This window comes from Myotis nattereri (genome assembly GCF_964212035.1).
Source record: "Myotis nattereri genome assembly, chromosome: 16".
NCBI classification, from domain to species: domain Eukaryota; kingdom Metazoa; phylum Chordata; class Mammalia; order Chiroptera; family Vespertilionidae; genus Myotis; species Myotis nattereri.
The window spans coordinates 32,483,810-32,508,859 of NC_138091.1; the positions used below are offsets into that span (position 1 = coordinate 32,483,810).

The window sequence follows — 25,050 nt, forward strand, 5'->3', positions numbered from 1 at the left end:
CTCTCTCCTGCTCACTTACTCCCCTCATGTCTCAGGAACCCTCTTTCAGTTTCTCCAACATGCCAAGCACATCACCACTTCTGGTCTTTGCACTGGTGGCTTCTTCTGCCCAGTATGTTCTGCCCACAGACGCCAAAGTGACTGCTGCTTCTTGTAACCCAGGTATTAGCTTGAAAATCACCTCTTCAGAGAGGCCTTCCTGACTACCTAATTTAAAGTAGTCCTGCTTTATTGGTTTCAGAGCAGTTATTATCTTAATTTCTCACTCATTTATTTATTGTTTATTATCTGTCTTCCCTCCACCAGAGTCAACTCCGCGAGGGCAGGCAGGCACCTTATCTGTCTTTTATATCGCTGTATCTCAACTTACACCAGGGCCTCAGCACTTACTTTTGAGTAAGACTCTGTCAAGACCCTCCTGAAGCCCAAGCTGCTTTATCTAAGCCGTCTGGGCCCCCTCCAGCTCCTTCTGGTTGCTCCTTTTCTGAACTCTGCTCTCTTGGGAATGAGCCCTCCCAGTTCAGCACTAAAGGTTCACAGATTTGCTTAAATAACTCATTTCCCCCTGGCCCGGGTAGCTCAGTTGGTTAGAGCATCGTCCCCATATACCAAGGTTTCGAGTTCAATCCCCATCAGGGCACACACAAGAATCAACCAGTATGCCAGAACCGGTTTGGCTCAGTGGATAGAGCGTCGGCCTGCGGACTCAAGGGTCCCAGGTTTGATTCTGGTCAAGGGCATGTACCTTGGTTGCGGGCACATCCCCAGTGGGGAGTGTGCAGGAGGCAGCTGATCGATGTTTCTCTCTCATCGATGTTTCTAACCCTCTATCCCTCTCCCTTCCTCTCTGTAGAAAATCAATAAAACATATTAAAAAAAAAAAGAATGGACATAAGACACTGGGGGATAGGGGAAGCTAGGGGACTGTCTAGGGCGGGGGGGAAAAATGAACACATATGTAATACCCTTTGTAATACTTTAAGCAATAAAATAAAAAAATAAAAATAAAAAATAAAAAAAGAATCAACCAATAAAGCATAAATAAGTGCAGCAACAAATCCATTTTTCTCTCTCTCTTTCTAAAATCAATAAATAAAATTTATTTTAAAACAGCAAACTCAACTTCCCAATCAGACTTCTCAAAAACTAAAACAGAGCGTCCTAAATGTATTCTGAGCCAACGAGAGTCTTCAGAGTGAGGTCAGCGCTGAGTTCTACACCCAGCTATCATGAGCATCAAATGAGATCATGTGGGGAAACACTCTGTGAGCCATAAAACACTATGGAAGTTAGAAATTAATATTAATATTGCAGTAGGCATTTGGTAAAGACTTGATGACGGCTGGTTGATAATTAAAAATTAAGTTTTTTAAAAGCAAGTGACCAGCAGTTCTTTGCTGGTCTGGCAAAGAATAGATTATAGAGGATGGGATGTGTTTCTCAGGCTTGGGACAAACTTCCCTAAATAATATTCTTTCTAGCAGAGCTTTTGATAGATAGCAGTGAGTTCAGGAAGCCACAAAGTTACAAATGCCGATACTGACTTTTAGTGGCATCGCTAGTAAGTTAGATGTGGCCTGTATAGAGCGAACAGCGTGGGTACACATGCCAATATTGTATTAGAGTCACGGGAAAAGCAATGGTGTGTCCTATGGTCAGAGATCGATCCTGAGGATGGCACACGTGGCTCTTTATCTGCAGGAAACAGTCACCTAGCTGGTCCGACCTCTCAAGCTTGTCTAAGGCTCTCGCAGGGGACAAGTCACTTACAACCAGGATTTATATTCTTTCTCCTTTACTTCCTTCCACTCGCCTTCCTCTCTTACAATCCCTCTTCCTTCTCTGTTAAAGCTAGTTGAGGGAGGGTTTCTTTTCTGGCTGTCATTCTAGGACAGTTATTTTTCTGGGCTTCAGCCCTGACATTAAAAGTACATCTGGCTGCGGCTATTTGATACCACTGGCAAGGTCAAGTTCAGCTCTCAAGAGTCCATTAGGAAGGAGTCAAAGAACAGGAGAAACTGCTGTTATCATTTTTACACCAAGATGGAGGGTACCCTTGACAATGACATTCAACAAACTGACCTGCTCAAATAGAGTGTCTCCAAAAATAAGTGTGGGGGGATGAGGACACATTTGTAATACCTTAACTAATAATAATAATAATAAAAAAAATAAGTGTGGGACTAGAAGCTATTTTGGATTCTTGTAGAGTCAACTGGTGTCATCAGCTGTCAAAGAAGGGTACACTGCTATGGACGCAACTACTTGCTGACCGACATTTCTGTCTGAAGTTCCATTTTGAGATCAATTAGCCCAGTGGTTCTCAACCTTCCTAATGCAGTTCCTCATGTTGTGGTGACCCCCAATTTCATTGTTACAAATTGAACATCATTAAAGCATAGTGATTAATCACAAAAGCAATAGGTAATTATGTATGTGTTTTCCGATGGCCTTAGGTGACCTCTGTGAAAGGGTTGTTCGACCCCCCAAAGGGGTCGCAACCCACAGGTTGAGAACCACTGAATTAGCCCAAAAGAGACTCATACCTTCCTACCCAGTTGCCTTCCAGACCCTCCCTCGACCCAGCTCCTCAGTGCCTCTCACATTTCCCTTCTATTTCGGCTCCTCGGTCACCACCAGGCCCTGCCCTATGGCTTCTAGTTAGTCTCCCTCCGACCCACCCGCCTACAGCCACAGCTGGACAACACACCATCTCTTCACCGCTCTGGGCCTCTGCCTCCTCATCTACACAAGGACAGGCAGGCTGGGCCTCTCCAAAGCTGCCTTTCACGCTGGGATTCGCGTCTCCGTGGAGAGCTCAACAGCAGATGGCGCTCCATCACCGGCAAACAGCTTGGATCATGTCACAGCCCCCCTGAGAAGCCTCTGCCATCAATAGCAAATGTGTCCAAACCCTTCCGCTTCCACCGCTCCTGAACACACAGCCAAAGTGATCAGCCCTATCCTAGCCCATTTCCAGTTTTCCCTTCACCTACACTCATCCATTCCCTTAATAAACACGTACTAAGTACTTACTGGGTGGCGGCCCCGCCCCGTGCTGGGTGCTGAATATGAACAGGCCATGGTCCCGCCCTCTCAGAGCCTGCCCTCTGGTGGGGCAGACTCACTTGGCTGCGGAGAAGTGAAATAGGCCAAGTGCTGTGGGGACAGGGCTTCAGTCTAGGCCTCGTGGGATGTGGTGGGAGACTGTGTCTGGAGTGAGTTTAAAAAGATAAACACTGCCCTAGCTGGTTTGGCTCAGTGGATAGAGCGTCCGCCTGTGGACTGAAAGGTACCAGGTTCAATTCCAGCCAAGGGCACATGCCCAGATTGCAGGCTTGATCCCCAGTAGGGGCCGTGCAGAAGGCAGCCAATCAATGATTATCTCTCATCATTGATGTTTTTATCTCTTCCTCCCACTCCCTTCCTCTCTTAAATCAATAAAGAAATACATTTTTAAAAAAAAAAAAAAAAGATAAACACTGTGAAATAGCAGGCTGAAAGTGGCTTCCGAGGGCCAGGCAGGGAGTGGGAAGCGATGAGGTTGGCCATGTGGGCAGAGCCCCACCCTGGAAGGCTTCCACACCCTGCAAAGTGCCTAGACCTAATCGTGTAGGTAATGGTTTTAAAAAAGGAAAAGTTTTCACTGGGATTGAGCTTAGACCAGATCTGAAGCTGAGCAGCTCAACTGGAGATGGCGCTCCGGCCTCCACCGGCTCCCACGTGGAAAACTGCTCCAGTCCCCTAACCGTCCCTGCCTCTCTCTTGTCCCATCATGGCCCCTGCACACGCAGGAGCGAGGGATCTTCTTCTCTTTTCTCGTTAATCCTCAGCTGAGGACACTTTTCCATTGATTTTTTTTACAGAGAGTGGCAGGGAGGAAGAGAGACAGAGAAAAGGGAAACATCAATGTGACAGAGACACAGGAGACATCGATTGGTTGCCCTGCATGTGCCGACCAGGGCCAGGGAGGTACATGCCCTTGACCGGAATCAAACCCGGGACCCTTCAGTCCTTGGGCCGATGCTCTATCCACTGAGTCAAACCAGCCAGGACAATGAGGGTGTTATTTCTGTCACTGCCTTCCTCACTGCACTGAGACCCTTGAGGGCAGGGAACACCCTAGTGCCCCTCTGGACCAGGACTGTAAGGCTGAGCACCCATCGCCTTCCTCTCCTTCCAGAATGCACACCTATGGCCCGTTTCCCAGCCTCCCTTCAACTGAGAAGGTGACTGGACTCTGGCCACTGCAAGCAGGAAGCAGTGACATACCCACTAAAGCAGTGGTTGCCAACCGGTGGTCTGCAGACCACCAGTGGTCCATGAGGTCCAAAAGGTTGATGACCGCTGCACTAAAGCCCACTGTGTGCCCTCCATGCTCTTTCTTGCTCATTGACCAGTGCTGCAGAAGACACGGTGGGGGACTGAGGCCTGGGTGATGGCAGGGCCACGGATTGGAGGAGCACGGAACACCGTGAGTGTCCCCCTCCCACACACACACTAAACTGCATTGTGAGTAAGAAACACACCTTGGCTGTCTTCAGCCACTGAAAATTCTCTAGTGGACAGTTAGAGCGTTTACACACGCTAGCTCATCGGTGCTCCTGCTTGTTAAATGGTTATTAAAATGAGAATGTCCTGAGCACAAGTAACTGTCCCAAAGCCCCTCTAACCTTGGCAGACAGAGCATGTGGGAAACCTCTTGCCCCACTGATGGACAGTTCAGCCCACCAATGAGGAGAAGCCCCGCCTGCATTGGAAGTCATGATCCAGGTTCACCTACCTTTCCAGCATGTACTCCAGGTTGGTCAGCCTCGCTTCCCCCGTGGAGACGATGTGGACGGCATAGGAGCTGAGGGCGCGGTGGATAAACCCCCAGGAATGCAGGTATCGCAGGGCCTCGGAGACCTGGAGCAGCAGGTGCACGATCTCCTCCATGTGCAGCAGGGGGAACTCGGCGCGCTGCAAGCAGGAGATAAGCTGGCAGGAACACAGGGACTGGGCCCCCTTTGCTTTTTAGCTTCCAAAGTCTTTTCAATTGGTCGCCACAACTACTCAGCGCTCCCATGTTACAGGTGGAGAACCTAAAGCTTGGTGGGGCTCAGTGACTGGCCTGAGGACCCACTGACCCAGGACCCCTGGCACCAAACCTGGGCTCCTTTCCCTCAGCTCAGCTGCTTCACTCCATGAAAAACGAGGAGAAAGTTCTCAAAGCCTGGCAAGGGCATCCAGGGTGGGCTCCCCACCACTGCAATGAACCTGCCCTGCCCCTCAGCCCGCGCCCAAACCTGTGCTGCTGGGAGAACCTGGAACCTTAAAGGACCCATCCAGCCCCTACTCCAGTCAGATGCCGAGAATGTTCCTCCTAAGAGCACAGAAAATCTCTTCCACCACTGCATGCAGATGATTAAAGTCATACCAGGTCTCTCCCGAAGAGGTGGCATTTCCAGTTAATGCCCGCACCCAAGGAGAGGAAAGGGAAACCAGGACGCTGACAGGAGGTCCTCGGGCAGGAGGGATGGCTTTGGGGAAGGGCCCTTCCCGGAGGGTCTCTGCTCATTCCTGCCCAGGGTCTTTAGGGCAAAGTCATGGAGGAGGGGAAATGAATCTCTAGGACAGGGGTGGGCAAACTTTTTGACTCGAGGGCCACAATGGGTTCTTAAACTGGACCGGAGGGCCGGAACAAAAGCATGGATGGAGTGTTTGTGTGAACTAATATAAATTCAAAGTAAACATCATTACATAAAAGGGTACGGTCTTTTTTTTTTTAGTTTTATTCATTTCAAACGGGCCGGATCCGGCCCGCGGGCCGTAGTTTGCCCACGGCTGCTCTAGGACCTCTCTGAAGCCACATCTCAGCCCAAAGCATACTTGTCAGGAAATCTGTGGGCCGGGGAAGATGCACCTGCTCCCAGGAAATCAAAACAGTGAGAAGGGATTGATGAAGGCCTGTATATAAACAGGCCTTTCTCTCTAGCCAAGGTCCTGCAGGGCACAAGTGGAAATACAGGAAAGTAAGACCAGCGGCTATTTGAGTAATTAGCTAGAAATGTGTCTGTGTCTCCTGGGTCTGCTAAGCGCTTAGACCCAGAAGGAGGACTAACAATAGTAAAGTCGCAGTAGGTCCAATGCACTTAGCCTGAAATGGTGCATCACAGAGCCAACACGAAGTAGGGAATTAAGATTTATCTTCCAGAATGAAAACAAATTACAAAGAAATAAATGTCTTACTGCTGTGGTTTTTTAAGATTTATCTTCCATGCGTGCACAGCTGCACAAATGGGAGCTCTCCGGCTCAGGCAGGGGAAGAGAGCAGGGAGAAGTGGGCGGGCAGCCAGGGAAAAGCCCATGGAGACAGCCGCTCACCCGTTCATGGAGGACACTAAACAGTGTGCCGACGGTGATGCGCTCGTAAACCAGGCGGGTCTTCTCCAGGTCCTGGGACAGGCACACAGCCATCAGCTGCAGCAGGTGGCGGTGCCGCAATTTGCTGCAAAAGATGCTTCAGATGAGGCAGAGGGAAGAAGGACATGCAAAAAAGGGCGCTTTCCTTTCTTCAGGGCCCCCTGAATACATTCTAAACAAATACCATTTTCCACACAATGTTTTTCTAAGAAAACAGGATGGGGTGGGTGGGGTTGTCTGTTGGAATCTGTGGCCTCTCACTGATCAGCTCCTTAGGACTGAGAGTCACCAATGACAATGTCACTAAGAGCTGCTGAGCAGTTATCATACATCATCTCCATCCTAACAACCACCTGCAAGACCTGTCTCCTTTAGAGATGAGGAGACCAAGATCAGGGAGATGCCCAAGTCCATGCTGTGCCTGAGCCTTCCAGCCTTGACACACTTGCGGCAGGGGTTTGACCTTGCCTGGAAAGAGCTCGACGAGCCAGGTCCATTCCATGGCCTCCACAGCCCTGGTGCGAACCACAAATCGAGCTCCTGCCTCAGCAAGAGCCGAAGGACTTACCCTGGGGCCACATAAGGTGCTAGACCCATAGGTGGGCCTCAATAGCAGACACACAGTTAGTTCCTCAGACAGGTGGATCTCACGCACACCCAGTTCTATGAAATCAGGACAGCACATGTCCTGATGGGTCCAGGGCTGAAAATGGGCCAGGCCTCGGGGGCTGCAGCAGGAGAGCCAGTGGGCGTGGAGGCTGGACCATCAGAGAGACCGGTTACAAGGAGTCAGTCAACTGACAGAACCGACCCCCTCACCACCACCTCCACCACTCCTCGGGCTTTACGTTAATTCCTTTTTTTTTTTTTTTTCTTGGCAGCTCTTGGATGTCAAATCAACCAACAGTCAGGAAATGCTGAGGCTGAGGGGAGTGGTCTCCACATCCCAGGGAGTCCTGCACAGCCCTGAACCTGCGTCTGTAAAGAGCCTGGGCCTGTGCCGCCCTTGGGCTTCCTGCTCACCTGCTGTGCTCCTGCTCAGCAATGAGCAAGTCGGCCAGCCGCAGCTTGCTGCAGTGCGGGTGGGTGGGGAGGTGCAGCTCCTTCACTGTGACCCTGCTCCCCTTCCACACCAGGCTGCAAGGGCAGGAGAGAGTTGGAGCAGAAGGCGGTGAGTAGCCAGTTCTCCAGTGAGCAGTTCCCCAGCCAGAGACCAGGCAGAGTTCACACAGAACCTACGAAGCCCCTGTCCAGTCTTTCCTCCACCACCACCACCACCACCACCACCCCCCCCCCCCCCCCCCGCAGACTCCCAGGTCCTAAAGCACCTTGAGGAACTTAGGACAGGGGGCAGGAAGTCGTTGAGAGATTTGAGGGAGTAACTCCCTTATTTTAGAAAGACAATGGTACCAGCCGTGTGGAAAATGGCAGGCAGGGGTGGTCTGGAGAAGGGGAAGCCAGTTAGGAGGCCAGTCTAGGTGAGGGACAGTGATGACCTGGGCAGAGGCCACAGCAATGGAGAGAGAGAGGAGGAAGGGACCTGATGACGGCCAGTGGCCTGGGCAGGAAGAAGCATGTCTGCAGGGGCAGAGAGCCTTTTTAGAAAGGGGTTTCTTCCACGCAGGAAAGTGTCCAGGTTGAAGGCGGCCAAGAGACCTTGGCCAGTCTCCCGGGGACTTCTGTCACAGCCAAACTCTGTCACTGCCACCTTCGCTGCATTTGGTTGGTGAGGGCTGTAGTTAATACCTGTTCCGGCTTCTATGGGCACCTCAATACCCTCTGGCCTGTATCAGGGGCCAGACCGTTCCTCTACGCTGCCTCTAACTCTCTAGAAAGCAGAGAGGTTCAAACACGGCCGTGAGTCGTCTTTCAGAGCAGTTGTTCTCAACCAGGGCCATTTGGCAATGTCTGTAGACAATGATTGTTACAATCACAACTCGAGGGGGTGGCAAAGAGGGCTGCCACTGGCCTCTAGAGTACAGACCAGGGTGGCTCCTGAATATCATACAATGCACAGGACAGCCACCATCAGCAAAGGCTATCCGGCCAAATACGAGTATGTCAGTGGTGCCCAGGCTGAGAACCCCTGATTCAGACCTATGTCCTTCAGTGTTAGGCTAGAACCCTCCTCACATCAGGAAGTCGCACAAAGCCCATGCTCCCCATGGGACTCGCTCACAACTCCCACCGGCCACTCTGCTTACTTGGTCATGACCATGTAGGGGCCACTGCAGAAGGAGAAGGCAGGCTCATCATCAGCTTGAATTATTTCCTTTTCTCCAATGATCGGAAGAGTTCCTAAATAGGTCACCCGTGTCCTCGCTGAAAGACAAAACTAAAAGCAAAACACAGCTTTGCCCTGCAAAGTTCGAATATCCTTCCCCTTCTACTAGTGGGGAAACTGAGGCTCATGGAAAGAGCTCAGACACTTGCCTGAAGCGTTGAGCAGGGTCCCCCACAGAACCAGGCCTGTGTGCAGTCACCATTCCTCTCCCCCCACATCCACCCCAGGCTACCTTGGCACAACTAACAGACTCAGGACTGCGGTGAGTGTCAGCAAACATTACCCAATCACCCAGCAACCTTTCCTAACTCTCTTTCTCCCATGGGCAGAACCAATGATCCAAAAGATACTCAAAACATTTCTGTTTAAAATGGCAATTCCTTAAAAATAAAATAAATAAAAAAATAAAATAAAATGTCAGTTCCTTAAAGGCATGCCAACAACACTCAAACCACAAATAAGGCTCACGGGGTCGGCGAAGCCTCTCTACGGGAGACCATGTTTGGTGCCTTTACTGGGAATGTAAAGGATCATTTTCTAAACTCCTGAAATCTAGCTCAAGGAATCTCTGTAGAGTTTCCACCTTTTTTTTTTCAATAAGGAAAGCAACAGGAAAAGGCACTTGTCCTGCAAAAGTGGTAAAGAAGAAAAAGAAAACCCACTTTGGAGACGATGAGACAGAGGAGCTGGACAAAGCCGCCAGACATAGGTCCAGAAGGAGGGCCAAGTGACTCTCCAGTTAGTCCTGCAAACACTGGCCGTCAGAGGCAACCTCTTACCTTCCCAAAGCCAAAGCTGTGGATGTTTGGGGCAGAAATGACTCCAGTTTTACGCGGTCGTTTAGAAGGGCCATTCGGGCTTCTAGAAATATTTAAAGGAGAAGATAAATAAGGATTAATCACCCAGATCCAGAGGAACAACGATGAACCAAGTTTTCAGAATGCGTGGTGGCTTTTGACTTTACTACTTAACTTGTGATCATGGAACTGCAGGGGATACGAGCCACCTCTCAGAGGGCACCTGTGAGTCTCACCTCCTAGAAATCAGGCCCTTGTGCAGCCCCTCCCAGGACAGACAGAGCTGGCCTGGAACCCAATAGCATGTTGCAGAAATGACTGGTGAGATTCCCAAGGCTAAATCCACCAGCGCTCCTGCCCTGATCTCTCGTAGGCCACTTGCTCTGGATGAGGCACCAATAAGGAAGCCTGACACCCAGCCAGGTGAGTGTGCCGTGCCGTCTTGGAGCTGGATCCTGCTGCCTTGGAGCTGGATCCTGCAGCCCCAGTCATGACAGCCCCAGCAGACATCTCTACTGAAACTTTTGGAGAAACCCTAAACTACAACCACCCAGCTAAGCCATTCCCTGATCACCGACCAACAGAAACTATGGGAGATACAAATGATCACTACTGTTTGAAACTGCTAAGTTGGGGGGTGGGGTTGATTCATTATGCAGCAATAACGAGTACGGATGGTCAAAGTTGGAAAGAATCATAAAGCTTCTCTTGTCCACCTTTCTCATGTTACAGAGGGGGAAGGTGGAGCTTGGGGTCACAGAGCAGCAGCAGGGACTACGCCTGGGCCCTAGGTGGTCTGCCAAGACCCTCCAGGCTGGCCAGGAAGTGTGAGCATTGGAACAGGCGGGGGCACAGAGGCCAGATGAGGAATGTGGGCATTCATCCTGACCGTCATGGGAAAGACCCTAAGAAGGTTTTTTGTACAAACTGAGGGGCACAACCCAACTTCCATTTTTAACAGGTCATTCTGGATTCTGGGTGAAGAACCGAGACCGGCAAGAGAAGCAGCCGGGGGAGCAGTTCGGCATCACTGCTCAAGGGCATCTCTGACTCATCTCGCCCGAGAAGCCAGCAGCGTCCTGGTCATCAGAGGAGAACCAGGACTCCAAGTGCACAGAAGGACAGGATGGGGGAGCCCTCCAGAGTGTGAGGAAGCTAGCCACCCCGATGACAAAGACAGCCATCAGAGAAAACCAAAATGAAAAGGGTTCTCTGACTACAAACCCTAAGGCAATAAAGTCCCGAGAATTTAAAATAACTGAGCCTGCGGCCGTCTCCTGCAGCTGCCCACCCCAAGTTAGCAGCAAGTCTCTCACGCCAGCTCAAAACAGCCTGAGGAACTGTAAGTTACAGCCTGAGGAACTGTTAAGTTACAGCCTGAGGAACTGTAAGTTACAGCCTGAGGAACTGTAAGTTACAGCCTGAGGAACTGTAAGTTACATCCTGAGGAACTGTAAGTTACAGCCTGAGGAACTGTAAACTACAGCCTGAGGAACTGTAACTTACAGCCTGAGGAACTGTAAGTTACATCCTGAGGAACTGTAAGTTACATCCTGAGGAACTGTAAGTTACAGCCTGAGGAACTGTAAATTACAGCCTGAGGAACTGTAAGTTACAGCCTGAGGAACTGTAAGTTACAGCCTGAGGAACTGTAAACTACAGCCTGAGGAACTGTAACTTACAGCCTGAGGAACTGTAATTTACAGCCTGAGGAACTGTAATTTACAGCCTGAGGAACTGTAAGTTACATCCTGAGGAACTGTAATTTACAGCCTGAGGAACTGTAATTTACAGCCTGAGGAACTGTAAGTTACAGCCTGAGGAACTGTAAGTTACAGCCTGAGGAACTGTAAGTTACATCGTGAGGAACTGTAAGTTACAGCCTGAGGAACTGTAAGTTACATCGTGAGGAACTGTAACTTACAGCCTGAGGAACTGTAAGTTACAGCCTGAGGAACTGTAAGTTACAGCCTGAGGAACTGTAAATTAAGTATCTGTGGTCATTTGCAACCTTAGTAATAAAGAAATATGCTGCCGAAACCGGTTTGGCTCAGTGGATAGAGCATCGGCCTGCGGACTGAAAGGTCCCAGGTTCGATTCCGGTCAAGGGCATGTACCTGGGTTGCGGGCACATCCCCAGTGGGAGATGTGCAGGAGGCAGCTGATCGATGTTTCTTTCTCATCGATGTTTCTAGCTCTCTGTCTCTCTCCCTTCCTCTCTGTAAAAAATCAATAAAATATATTTAAAAAAAAAAAAAAGAAATATGCTTTCCATAGTTCAAGATATCAAAACAACAACTCCATCCAGAGGTTCTGAGAAAGGCTTTCTGCTAAGCTGCCCAGACCTGAAGAGTTCCTTCTCTGCTGAGCACAGGGCATCTTCGCTGGAGCCCAGAACTCATTGCCCTGGACATTCCTGGCCGGGGAATGGCCATCCTTCTCCAGTGGCCACAGCGCCTTCTGAGCTCATCCCTGGGGGTGAGCCAGAGGCTGGAGGGACTTATGTGGCCCACACTCCGGGGGCTTGTGAGGGGCTGGGGCGAGGCCGGATATCCCACTCGGCCCGAGGCAGCACTCACCCCGGCATGAGGCCCCCGAACCGGGGCAGGCTGCAGATGAGCCGCTCAGTGGAGTCAACCTTCTTCAGGAGGTCACAGGAGAAGTCCTGGAGGATGGCCTGCATGTGCGAGGCGCAGCGATGCATGAACTCCACCATCTGCAACACCACAGAGGGGCTCAGTGCCGCACAGCAAGGGGCTCCCGCCCTTCAGAGGAATTGTGAGGTGGTCTGAGGTGCATGGTCTAAGAGCCGGGAGCCCCCCAACAGGTAAGAGAGGGTCTAAGTCAGTGGTTCTCAAGCTGTGGGTCTCGACCCCTTTGGCGGTCGAATGACCCGTTCATAGGGGGCACCTAAGACCATCCTGCAGATCAGATATTTACATGACGATTCATAACAGTAGCAACATTACAGTTATGAAGTAGCAACGAAAATAATTTTATGGTTGGGTCACAACATGAGGAACTGTATTTAAAGGGCCAGAAGGTTGAGAACCACTGGTGATTTTCCAAAGGTATGAAATGTTTTCAGGGAGATGTTGGCAATAATTTCCTCCAAGTGCCTCCCCCTTCAACAGATAAACTAGGCAGGAAGCGTGAAATGATTTGTCCAAGGTCCAACAGCTAATGAGCTGGAGAACCAGAGGAAGGGCAGTGAGGGGAGAACACTCTGTCCACCTCCCCCCTCCCCTTCTGGCGCTGTCCCAGGGCCAGCCTCTAGCCCTGGGCTCCTGGCTCCCAGCCCAATGCTCGGCCTTGAGGGTGGCTGCAGAGGGGGCCCAGCCTTACCACAGTGCTGCACTCCTTCCCGGCTGTCAGGGCCCAGGCCTGTGGGCTTTGACCCTTCTCGTCGTGGAGTCGAAGGTCACCCCCTGCATCCAACACTTTGCTGAGGATCCACTGATTGCCTGAAAACGCTGCTGCGTGCACAGGGGTGCTCCCATCAAAGCAGCGGCTGGAGGGGGATACAAGGAGTGTCCATGGCAACACCCCTCCCTTCCACAGAGCAGGGGGAATTCAGTGGGTGACAGGAGGCTTCCTTTCTACAGAGGACACCTTTGGCGATGAGGATTACAGTCATGCCATTTGGAAGGTGTCCGGTCTGTACCAAAATGAGCTTTACACCACACCCTTTCTCCATCCTCACCTCTACCCTTCAAGGCACTGTCACTTCCCAAGAATAAGCGAGGAACCAAAAGGGCAGAACTGAGGGCCACAGCCCGGTACGGGTGTGGTTCCAAATTGGTCTTCTTTCCCCCTCTAACCCCTGACACTGGCTGCCCTGAAAACAATTCATGTTTGCTGAGTCCTGGGGTCAGGCTGGTGAAGTACAGCCTAACCAGAGACTGTCTCTCTCGTGTGGGAATGTCTCTAGCTCCCAAGTCCTATGGTAGAGGCCCACAGGCCTTGGCATGAGCAATCTGGGCAAGAAGGATCTAGAAGTCAGAAAAATTTAACCAAAGCCAATAAACTATCTTGGCCCTTATTGTGTCCAAGATATAGTGAGATGTGACCTGTAGCTGTGATTCCTAACTTGGCTGCAGGACAGAATCACCTGGAGAGCTTTCTCTCCTTACCTGAAAACAAAAACAGCTGACCCATGAACCAGAAGGTTGTGGTTCGAGTCCCGGTCAGGGCGCATGCCCGAGCTGCAGGCTTGACCCCCAGTAGGGGGCGTGCAGGAGGCAGCCGGTTGATGATTCTTCTCATCATTGATGTTTCTATCTCTCCCTTCCTCTCTGAAATCAATAAAAACTTTTTTTTTTTTAAAGAAAAACACAAGTGGGGAAAGAGAAGTCAAGTAAGGAGGAAGAAGAGATAAGAAGAATAAGAACATTCTTCCAACTCCAGACCCCACAGATCTCTTGCTCAGAGGCAATTACTATGTAAGCGTATCCTCCCAGAAATTTCCTGTGCATATACTGGTAGGAATAAGAATGTGTTATATATGGCCTGACCGGTTTGGCTCAGTGGCTAGAGCATTGGCCTGTGGACTGAGGGGTCCCGGGTTCGATTCCGGTCAAGGGCATGTGCCTTGGTTGTGGGCACATCCCCAGTGGGGGGTGTGCAGGAGGCAGCTGATCGATGTTTCTCTCATGGATGTTTCTAGCTCTCTGTCCCTCTCCCTTCCTCTCTGTGAAAAGTCAAAGTATATTTTTTTAAAAAACTGTTTTTTTTAAAAAACTGGTTTTTTTTAAACTGTTCTGCACTTAATATATATGTTGAAGAAATTTCCATTTGAGAACATACAGGATATGGCAAAAGTAGCTTTGCAGTTGTTCCTATGGAAAATAAAACAACAATTAATGAACAATAATATAAGAATAAACTATTTCACGTACTCACAAATGTAAACCTACTTTTTAAAATAACTTTTTTTTGTTTTTATTGATTTTAGAGAGAGAGGAAGGGAGCAGGAGAAAGAAACATTGACATCAAAACTGATCGGCTGCCTCCTGCACGCCCCCCACTGGGGATCGAGCCCGCAACCCGGGCATGTGCCCTGACCGGGAATCGAACCATGACCTCCTGGTTCATAGGTTGATACTCAACTACAGAGCCACACTGGCTGGGCAGGAATGTATATTTTTTACAAGTTCCCCAGGTGACACCAACATGCTGGCCTGTCCCCAGGCATCTAGGAACCACTGGGATGGCTCATGTTGAGCCAGCTTCTACTGCTGGATTTGACAAGCAGTGTAGTACACTGCTTGTACTTTGAAAACTGTAATATTCTCTCTGCTCTAAAAACACATTTGTATAATGTTTTACAATCTTCTAATCATTCTTCCCATAAACAGTAAGGAGGGATGAGGGAAGAGAGAGGACATTATTTTTCATTTCTCATGAATGCTAAAAAAGAAAGGAATAATGTTTTTTATACCAAAATAAACCTTTCACTTAAAATTTCTGGGTATCAGTTCCCTAATCTGGAATATTAAAGGTTTTTCTTCTTCTTTTTTTATTTATTTAATTTAAAGAGAGAAAGAGAGAGAGCGAGAGAGAGAGAGAGAGAGAGAGAGAGAGAGAGCGCGGAGCGCCATGGATTTGTTGTTCCACTTATTTACATATTCATTGGTTGATTCTTGTATGTGTGTCCTGACTGATATAGGATCTGCAATCCTGGCACATTGGGATGCTGCTCCAACCAACTGACCCACCGGGTCAGGGCTGGAAAACTAGAGTTGAATGATTTAATCTTTAAAGAATCCAGTACCCTGGCTGGATAGCTGAGTTGGTTAGAGCATCATCCTGATATGCAAAGGTTGCAGGTTCGATCTCCCCAGTCAGGGCACATACAAGAATCAACCAGTGAAGGCATAAGTAGGTGGAACAATAAACCGATGTTTCTCTCCCTCGCCCCTTCCTCTCTCTCTAAAATCAATGATCAATTTTAAAAAAGAAGAAAAGAGCAATAAACCTCTACAAAACAGATGTGAATGCAAATGCCTGGAAAATGTTGCATTTTGGGTTGTGGAACTGCAGGGAGTCCCAGATGGCCTCCCTAGAGAGCTGTTTTCTGCAAACATCAGGTGAGTGAGTCCTTTATTTCTGACCTTTGAAATTAAACAATACACTAGAGACAGGAGAGTGGTTTATGTTAGTCTAGAGAAATTCTGGATGGAAACAAAGCAAAAATTTTCTTTGTATTATCTCTTGGTTACAGAATTCTCATACTGATTGTTTTTTGAGGGTTTTTTTTTCTTTTTCCAAAGTTTTCTCCCACTAAGTAAGCAATCTTATAACAGAAAAGAGAACAACAGCAGAAAAGTAAAACTTTCTGACATCAATATGGCTTGTTAAATGCCTTGAACAGAACCTCTTTATGTAATATGGGCAAACTACTATATGACTTTTATGATTGGTTCACATTCTGGCAGAACTATGAAAATCAGATGGAATCACGTAAGCATTCAAAACCTGTTTGTTTCTACCCAGTGTGAACTGTAAAAATACATGCTGTCTCATCTCTGTCGAGGAGGTAGTTGTAAAGATCTAGAGAGCTTAGTGTCTGGAACGGCTCTGCGAAAATCAAAAGTGTTAAGTAAAGAAAAGGGATGTTCACTGTAAGGCTGATTCATTACATTGTGTTGCTGTTCCATATTAAAATTTAGGCCAACTATTAATCGCAGATTCTTTTAAACCACAACTACAGGAACCAGGCAAAAATCATCCTGATAAAGTGATGCCAAGTATATTAATTGGTAAAAACCGCTTAAATAAATCCTACAAATTATAACCTGGGGTAAAATATGAAAAGCATGCTGTTAATGACTAACTAGTTAATAAATGAATGAATGACTAATAAGTTTCACTTATTTCATAAGGCCAAGTAAAACTGCGTTTATTAACATTGAAGGTATGTGTCAACATACACATACAACTGTATGTCATTGACATAAGTTAGTAAAAGTTATTTTACTATCTTGTCAGATTAGTTTCCAAATGCCTAACTCATCTTAAAAGCATACACTACTATTTATTTTCTAGATAATAGAAAATGATCTACTTACTGATTTGGATCTGATCCATAATCCACCAGAATATCCACTAGTTTTGTAAGGCCTAATAATGATGCCAGGAAAAGCGGTGTCTGGCCCAAGGAGTTAACTGCATCAACGTAAATTCCTGCAAAGCAAATACCAGGATCAATGTAAAGAACAGGACATTTTCTGAGATAAAACTAGGAAAATTCATATTAAGGGGCAAAAAATCGCCCTAACCGGTTTGGCTCAGCGGATAGAGCGTCGGCCTGCGGACTCAAGGGTCCCAGGTTCGATTCCGGTCAAGGGCATGTACCTGGGTTGCGGGCATATCCCCAGTAGGAGATGTGCAGGAGGCAGCTGATCGATGTTTCTCTCTCATCGATGTTTCTAACTCTCTATCTCTCTCCCCTCTTCTCTGTAAAAAATCAATAAAATATATTAAAAAACAAAAACAAAAAAAAACCCAAGAATCAAAAAATCAAAACACCCTCAAAGTGCACCAATATTCTGACCAAAAGAAAAGATACTAGGAGGAAGTGCAAAATCAAATGATGGAAATGCTGAACAAACAGCATTGTTAATATACAAAATATTTGTATTACTGAACTAGTAACAGTTGATGTTTTTTGCGTCGGTAAAACTTTGGAGCCACATAGGTGATTTGTTAAGTCTAGTCCATGCCAGCTTCCAAAAACCAGAAAAGATTTTAGTTAGCTTCATTGTTTGATGCCTCATCAAAATTTTCTACAAGAAGTGGAACATCATCATCATCTTCCTCTTCAATGTCTTCTGGTTTGGGGGCTTTGCTATCCAACACTCGCCCAGGGACTTGTTCTGCTAACTTCTGAAAGCTTGTTAAGCTGTCAGCACCAAGCTGACATGATATTTCAGGAACCTTTCCTGTGAATGGTTTGGCTTCTGCATGACCAGTAATTGTAAAGGTGTTAGCAGAAAGGGAAGCTTGGATTTGGGGATTATTGAAATAAGTAACTACTCCTTCATCTCCAACCATGTTTACCTCTTCTATACCGAATCTATTACTCAGAGCCAGTCTTTTGTCATCAGCTATAGCTTTTCCAGAGACCACCCTTTGTCTTGGAACTAGACCTTAGATTCCTAGCCGGGCCTGACCCAGAAGTTAAACAAACCTACATAACTACCTACACGCTCAACGCCCGTTGAAGACCAATTAAAGCTTTATTTGTACCTTAAAGAAACCACTCAGACTGCGTCCTCTCCCTCTTGCCCTCCCAAAGGAAGACAAGAACGATCATCAATGGCAAGTGGCAGTTGCGGAAGCAACACCAAGAGCCGGCTTCACGCTCAGGAGAGAACGCTGCGCCTCCTCCTCGTGGTTTCGGGTGCTCTACACGATCAGAGAAACTTCTCTAGTAACGAACTATAGAAATGATCCCTGAAAGTATAGTCTTAACCCAGCACTGCGGGCGTTTCCGCAGTGAACGAAAGCCACACATATTACAGTGATGGCGAGTTTTTCTAACGTGGTGCTATTTTACCCATATATATACTGCCATGTATTCTCTCAAAAACTTTTCATTCAGAAAGCTCGACAAAGCGTTTTAAATCCTAGCGTTTCCGAAAACAGTTAATTACAGTTCACTGTAATTAACATGCAATTGCTAAACAGCCAATCACACGCCAGTAATTACCAACCCGCCCCGCTTCCTCCGCGGTCCCGCAGCGCCGTTTACCACGTAAACGCTGACTACACCCGAGTGCGCGGGCGCGTCGGGGGACAAGCCTCAGTTTAGACCTCTGCGTGGAAGCGGAGACCTTTCACAAGAAAAACATAAAAGCGGAAGATAAAAGCGATGACCCAAAGCAGAACTCTGACATTTGCAAAGCACTTCCTATTTTTTTATTTTGTCCTGTGATCCAAGCGCCAGACATATAAATGTTTTCCAAATCAAGTGATCATTAGGTACATAGGAATTGCAAATTGTGTTTAAACAAGCAGGACAGTATGTCTGTTTAAAGAAAAAGAAAAAGGGAAAACCCGATCCCGGCCAGTGTGGCTCAGCGGTTGGACGTGGACCTACGAACCACGAGTTCACCACTGGGGTTTCCCGCTCCATCCCCAGCTGGGGGCCTGGGAGAGGCAACCAATCCACGGTTCTCTCTCATCACTGATGTTTCTATTTCTCCCTCTCCCTTCCTCTCTGAAACAAATAAAAAACATTCTTTTAAAAAAAGAAGAGGCCAGCTACTTAATTTTAAAAAACCTTCCCTTTCTCTTTCTCCTAAGAAAGTACATCCCAACCCAAAATTAACCTTTCTTTTCTTTCACTAATAACTCCTTTGACCCACCCTACTTCCTATAAAAACTTTCTATTTTGTACCCCTCAGAGAATGGGCTGATGCTTAATTCATGGATCACTTAATAAAGCTGATTAGGTCTTTAGATATACTTGTTTGAATTTTGTGGGGTTTTTGTTGTGCTATTTAATATTTTATAAAAATGGAAATGGAAAAGTTTAAAACATCATTTTCACTTGTAAATTCACCAGAAACACTTCAAAACAACAATATTAACATAGGGCTTATTAGCATAGAGCTTTCTACTAGCAGCCAATCACATGTTGCAGGCGACTTACTCCCACCCAGAGCGAGATGCTATTATCCTACCCACCCCACCAGGCACCACCTGGGTCCAGGGGGTCAGGCCATCTCACTACAGGTTAAGGAAATGCTGCTCTTGCTATTGGTCAGGGTGAACTGCCTGCTACAGAAGTACACCAGCTTGGGGAGATCAGGTTTCCTTTGCCTTGAAAGAAACAGGAGGGTTACTGGACAGCTTCAGGAGAGGGGCTGGTCAACAGAAAAACCAAGACCATGCCAGGGTTAGAGGGTTAGAGCTTTCTGCTCCACACTGCCCCTCACCTCAAACCCCGCCCCCACCTTTGGCAGGAAAGAGGGACTGGAGATTGAGTGGAATCACCAATGGCCAGTGATTTAATCAACCCTGCTTAGGCAATGCAACCTCCATAAAAGCCCCTAAGCAATGAGGCTCAGAGGGCTTCCAGACTGGTGAACACATGAAGCACTGAGGTGGTGGTGTATCCGAATAGGACATGGAGCTTTGTATCCTTTATAATAAACCAGTAATGGTAAGTAAAATGTCTCCTTGAATTCTGTGAGTCACTCTAGCAAATTACTGAACCTGGGTAAGGTTAAGAGCAGATTAGATACGACAGAGGAAGAGTCATCAAATTGACAATAGAAGAAAATTCTTAACAGAGCTTTGAGGACTGTGGGACAATACCCAAAAGTCTGACATAAATATAAGTGGATTTCCAGAAGGTGGGGAGAGAATGGAACAGAAAGAGTGTCTGAAGAAATAATGACAGAAAGGTTCCCAAATTTGTAAAAGATTAATTTGCATATTCAAGGTAAGAAACCCACGTAGGAAAAATATAAAGAAAATCAACCCTAGACCTCCATAATCAAACCACTTAACTTCTTTAAAGTATATATGATTTTTCAAATCGAAAATTATAAACTTATATTATGGGGTTCAAAATTCATACAAATATAACACGTATGGAATCTTTATAATAAAGGACGGGGGAAGGGGAGAACTGAGCCCGTATGGTTGAAATTTGTATTCTGTGAAGTGGTACAATATTAAGTAGACTGTGAAAAATTAAAGATACATTATGATACTCACTAGAGTAACCACTAAAAATATGATACAGAGAAGGATAGCTAAAAAGCCAGGATCAATAGTTCCCTAGCATAAGACCTCTATTAAACAATATGACTGCATTGGTAGGGAACATCTCATCTGATTTAACTTCTGATTTCCCCAAGAATTCAGTTTTTAGGAATGACCTGTTTTTCCTTCCAATGCTATCAGAAATGTGGACCCAGTTGCATCTGCCATTTCAACACAGTGCCTACCTTTCTTAAGAATCTTCTTCACTTTTAGGTAACTCCCTTCTCTAACATATTCATGAAGCTGAGCTTCCAAGGAGTCACCTTTTAAGGAACCAAGCCGAACGGGACAGGGAACTGGAAGCTGAACTGCCCGAGACATCCTGTTTCAAAAGAAAGGAACATGCTTATTCCAACTGGATCGGAAATGCAAGCAAGCAACTTGGATTCTTTCAGCATTTTTTTTAATTTTAAAAAATTTTACACACATTTCTGTAACTTTTTTCCATTTTCATTTATAATGAACAGGATTAGGGAAACGATTACTGAAATTCTACAAGATTAACCTTTATTCTCAATGTTACTGTTGAAATTAAAGAACTGAATATATTTGTTACTAATTCTCAGGACTGAAATAGTAGTGACTACTAGGAAGCAAAATTAGAAGTAAACATCTTAGTGTCTGGCCGGTGTGCTCAGGGTTGAGCACCAACCTATGAACTATTGTTCAATTTCCGGTCAGGGCACTTGCCTGAGTAGCAAGCTCAATTCCCAGTAGGGAGGAGAGGGTGCAGGAGGCAGCAGATCAATGATTCTCTCTCATCATTGATGATTCCATCTCTCCCTCTTCCTTACTCTCTCTGAAATCAATAAACACACACACACACACACACACACACACACACACATAAACGTGTTTGTTGTATCATGATAACTAGGAGAGTATTAACTCTGAAAGATTAATTAGTACACAAATGCAGTCATTATGTAAATATTTAGACAGTATAGTGGGTTGGGTACACAGTTCAGACTCTGAAGCTCTGTTGCTCCCTAACTATGTGCCCTTGAAAAAATTATTTAACCTTGATAGTCCTCAAGTTTTCCTCTCTAAATGGAGATAATAATAGTCTGAGGGTTGCCAAGATGTTTAAATGAGCTAATGTGTGTAAAAGAGCTTAGAGCTGTGTCTGGCTGGCACCAAGTAAACTGTGTGGTTACTGGTTACTGTATATGCTATGAACCATGCTGAGAAATTTTAACTTTCTACATGTGGTAGCCACACCTGACCATCATGCAATCATGTGTTTGTGCGACACCTATCATGTGTCTCCAGTGTGACAGTTGCTATGTAAGACATCTGAAAGTGGACTGCTGCCATCACAAGGGAGACACACAGAGGGTGTGATATGAGGTGAAGGAAAAGGAGAAGCCGTGAAGGCTGACACATTTGGTAGGTCTTCACTAGCCAGGAGGCTTTAGGTTACTGTGAAGTAACTCTTATTAATTTATCCACTGGAAAATGTGGAAAATGCTAATATTTTGGGTGTTCTCAGAGTGTGACTGTATTTGCAGATACGGTCTTTAAAGAGGTGATTAAGTAAAAATGAAGCTGTTAGAATGGGGTCATAATCCAACATGGCTGGTGTCCTTACAAGAAGAGGAAGAGACTTCATCTTGAGGGTCGAGTGCAAAGGAACCACCATGTGAAAAAGGCAGAAAGGGGGCAGCCATCTGCAAGCAAAGGAGAGAATCCCCGAAGAACCCAACCTGCTGGCACCTTGATTGGACTTCCAGACTCCAGAGCTGTAAGAAAGCTAATTTCTGTAGTTTCAACCACCCCATTCTGTAGTTTTTTATGGCAGCTCTAGCAAACGAATACACTAAAAATAGCATGTTATGTCATATGTCTTTTTTTTTTTTTAATATATTTTATTGATCCTCTACAGAGAGGAAGGGATAGGGATAGAGAGTTAGAAACATCGATGAAAGAGAAACATCGATCAGCTGCCTCCTGCACACACCCCCACTGGGGATGTGCCCGCAACCAAGGCACATGCCCCTGACCGGAATCGAACCTGGGACCCCCGAGTCCGCAGGCCGACGCTCCATCCACTGAGCCAAACCGGTCAGGGCTATATGTCTTCTTGAAAGGGCAGTCTACGGTAACTATCTCCTCCACTCCATTCAGCTGGGTTGCCACCGGCACTGAGGGCCTGTTAATGTGGTGTTTGTTCTTCCCCATACTCCTGACATTGGGTTGCTGAAAGAAGTCCCCACTATCTTCTTACAACTGGACAAACCCAATTTGTATTTTCAGGCTCTGTCATACTGGAATGTTCACCTGCATGTGACACTGCTGCTTAATCTTTTATTGCTTATTTTATTGAGATAAAACATATACAACATAAAATGTACCATATTAAACATTTTTCAGTGTTCAGTTCACTGGCATTGAGTATATAAACGCTGTTGTGCAACCATCGACCTCTAACACTTTTTTTCATTTTCCCAAACTGGAATTCCATACCCATGAAACACTAACTCCCCATTTTCTCCTCCCAGCCCTGGGCAACCACCATTCTACTTTCTGTCTTTATAAAGTTGACTCTTCCTGGTACCTCACATAAGTGGAAACATGGGAACATACAGCATTTGTCCTTTTGTGACTGGATGACTTCACTACACCCTCAAAGTTCATTCATGTTGTAGCATGTCAGAATGTCCTTTTTAAGGCTGAATAATATTCCATTACATGTGTGTATGGACACACATACACACCCCCATATTGTTTATCTATGCCTCCACTGATGGACAGTTGTGGTGATTCCATCTTTGGCTATTGTGAATAATGCTGCTAGCTAGGAACAGGGATGTACAAATACCTCTTCAGATCCGTTTTCAATTATTTTGTGTCTATATCCATGATGGATCATATGGAAACTGCATATTTAATTTTTTAGAGGCACTGCCATACATATTCTATGTGGTCATTCCATTTTTGTATTCCCACCAGCAGTGCAGAGGAATTCCAATTTTTTCTAGATCTTCACCAACACCTGGCAGTTTTCACTGGGCGTTTCAGCTACAAATACATTTCACTACTTTAGACTCAATAGTGTCCCTTCTATATAACCGTTATTCCACAACTAGAGTGAAAACTTAACTAGGGGCCTGGCAAGGTAACTCGGTTGGAAATCTTCCTTTGCGACACATGCAGAAACCAACAAACTGGATCCATGGTTTCCTCTCTCAAATCAGTAAGAAAAGGTTCCTATTATAACAAAAACCTAAGAGTAGTGAACCAAAATACCACAAGTTACACCCACGAACAAAAGAGGAGCCTTTAGAGAGCCACATAACTGTCTGCATGCACCCAATTTGGCCAAAACAAAAAAAAAGCTATTCTCAAGAGTACTTTAAATACAAAACTCTATCCTTACAAAACCAAGTTATCAGGGGAGAGCGCGAACGCAGTCCCCCACTACCACAAATTATGCAGTCGAGTTTCCCACATTTGGGGAAATCGCAGGGGTCAGCACATCCGGAGTGCAATGGATAAGCCTCGCCCTGGGAAAACCACCTTCGTGATCATGGTATCTCCCCTGCCAGGTAAGTATGAGTTATTCACTTTGCCTGGCACGTCACCATCATCTTCAACACACTTTAAAGTCATGGTAAATTATGTTGAGAGTCCTTTTGCCCTTCTGTTCTAAATTGCAGTGTTATTTATATGACAGAGACTAAGATACATTCTTTTGGGTACCCAGAGGAAATTTCGTCCCGTTAATACACTCGTACCAGCAGTCAGCGCGCTGCTCATCTACATATCCCCGCCTCTCGTCACTTATGTCACTCTGATACTTGAAGCAGATACGTCTGCTCTATTTTGGTTGGATTCCAGTCAAGGGCACATACCTCGGTTGCAGGCTCCTCCCCGACCCCAGCCTTGGTCGGGGCTCGTGCAGGAGGCAATCCATGGATGTATTTCTCTTACATTCATGTTTTTCTGTCTTTCCCTCTCTCTCCCGCTCTCCCTAAAAATCAATGGAAAAATATCCTTGGGTGAGAATTAACAACAATAACAAAAATTAATTAATTAAAAAATGGTCCCGAGACAGAACTTAGGAGACAGAAGAGAGACAGAACCTAGGCACAGAACCTACACAGAACGTTCTCTAGAGACAGAAGAACTTCGCTGGAGAGAACATGGCAAAAGATCCTGGACAGAAACTGGCCACAGAACCTAGAGACAGAACCTAGCGAGAGAACATGGCAAAAGATCCTGGACTGAACCTGACTACAGAAATTGGCAAGAGAACCTGACTAGAACCTGGTGACTGAACCTGGCTGGAGAACCTAGCGAGGGAACATGGCTATAGAACCTGGCTGGAGAACCTGGAGAACCTGGGAAGAGAACATAGACACAGAACCTGGCTGGAGATCCGAACCAGAACTTCGCTGGAGATCCTGAACAGAACTTGGCTAGAGATCCTGGCTAGGCTGCTGATCAACTGAACGCTGCCTCCGTGTCATTCCTTCTTCGCCGACTCCGTCCACACCTTTGGGGACCCCTGGACCTGCTGGGGTGGGACCCCGGCACCACAAACAAAAACAGTAGTTGTCCTGAGTCAGGAGAAGTTTCAACATTCCCAGGGTATTCATTTCAGGGAAGTACTTGTTTAAAATTATCTGAATATAAAGTTTAACTCCATTATATGTACAAAAGATTTTCCCCCCTCAGGTTTACTACCCATGACATTTTTATATTAAAAGACTGTATAAATCAATAGAAATTACACTTTAATTTCTTGTAAACCATAGTCTGAGACATTCCAAATTCAGAAAA

The 25,050-nt window shown here is 46.4% G+C and overlaps 1 protein-coding gene across 1 annotated transcript in view; it reads right to left on the reverse strand.

Moving 5' to 3' along the window:
- Nucleotides 1-20,586, reverse strand: part of TEX14 (testis expressed 14, intercellular bridge forming factor) — a gene marked incomplete at its 5' end in the record, with an annotated part of 62,645 nt that extends 42,059 nt beyond the window's left edge. Inside the window, 9 exons of the mRNA XM_081110694.1 lie at nucleotides 4,784-4,962; nucleotides 6,367-6,490; nucleotides 7,429-7,542; nucleotides 8,610-8,740; nucleotides 9,469-9,550; nucleotides 12,066-12,202; nucleotides 12,832-12,997; nucleotides 16,557-16,671; nucleotides 20,451-20,586. Of these exons, the coding sequence (XP_080966820.1) occupies nucleotides 4,784-4,962; nucleotides 6,367-6,490; nucleotides 7,429-7,542; nucleotides 8,610-8,740; nucleotides 9,469-9,550; nucleotides 12,066-12,202; nucleotides 12,832-12,997; nucleotides 16,557-16,671; nucleotides 20,451-20,586 (1,184 nt within the window). The remainder of the gene's footprint in view (nucleotides 1-4,783; nucleotides 4,963-6,366; nucleotides 6,491-7,428; nucleotides 7,543-8,609; nucleotides 8,741-9,468; nucleotides 9,551-12,065; nucleotides 12,203-12,831; nucleotides 12,998-16,556; nucleotides 16,672-20,450) is intronic.
- Between the last annotated feature and the right edge of the window lie 4,464 nt (nucleotides 20,587-25,050).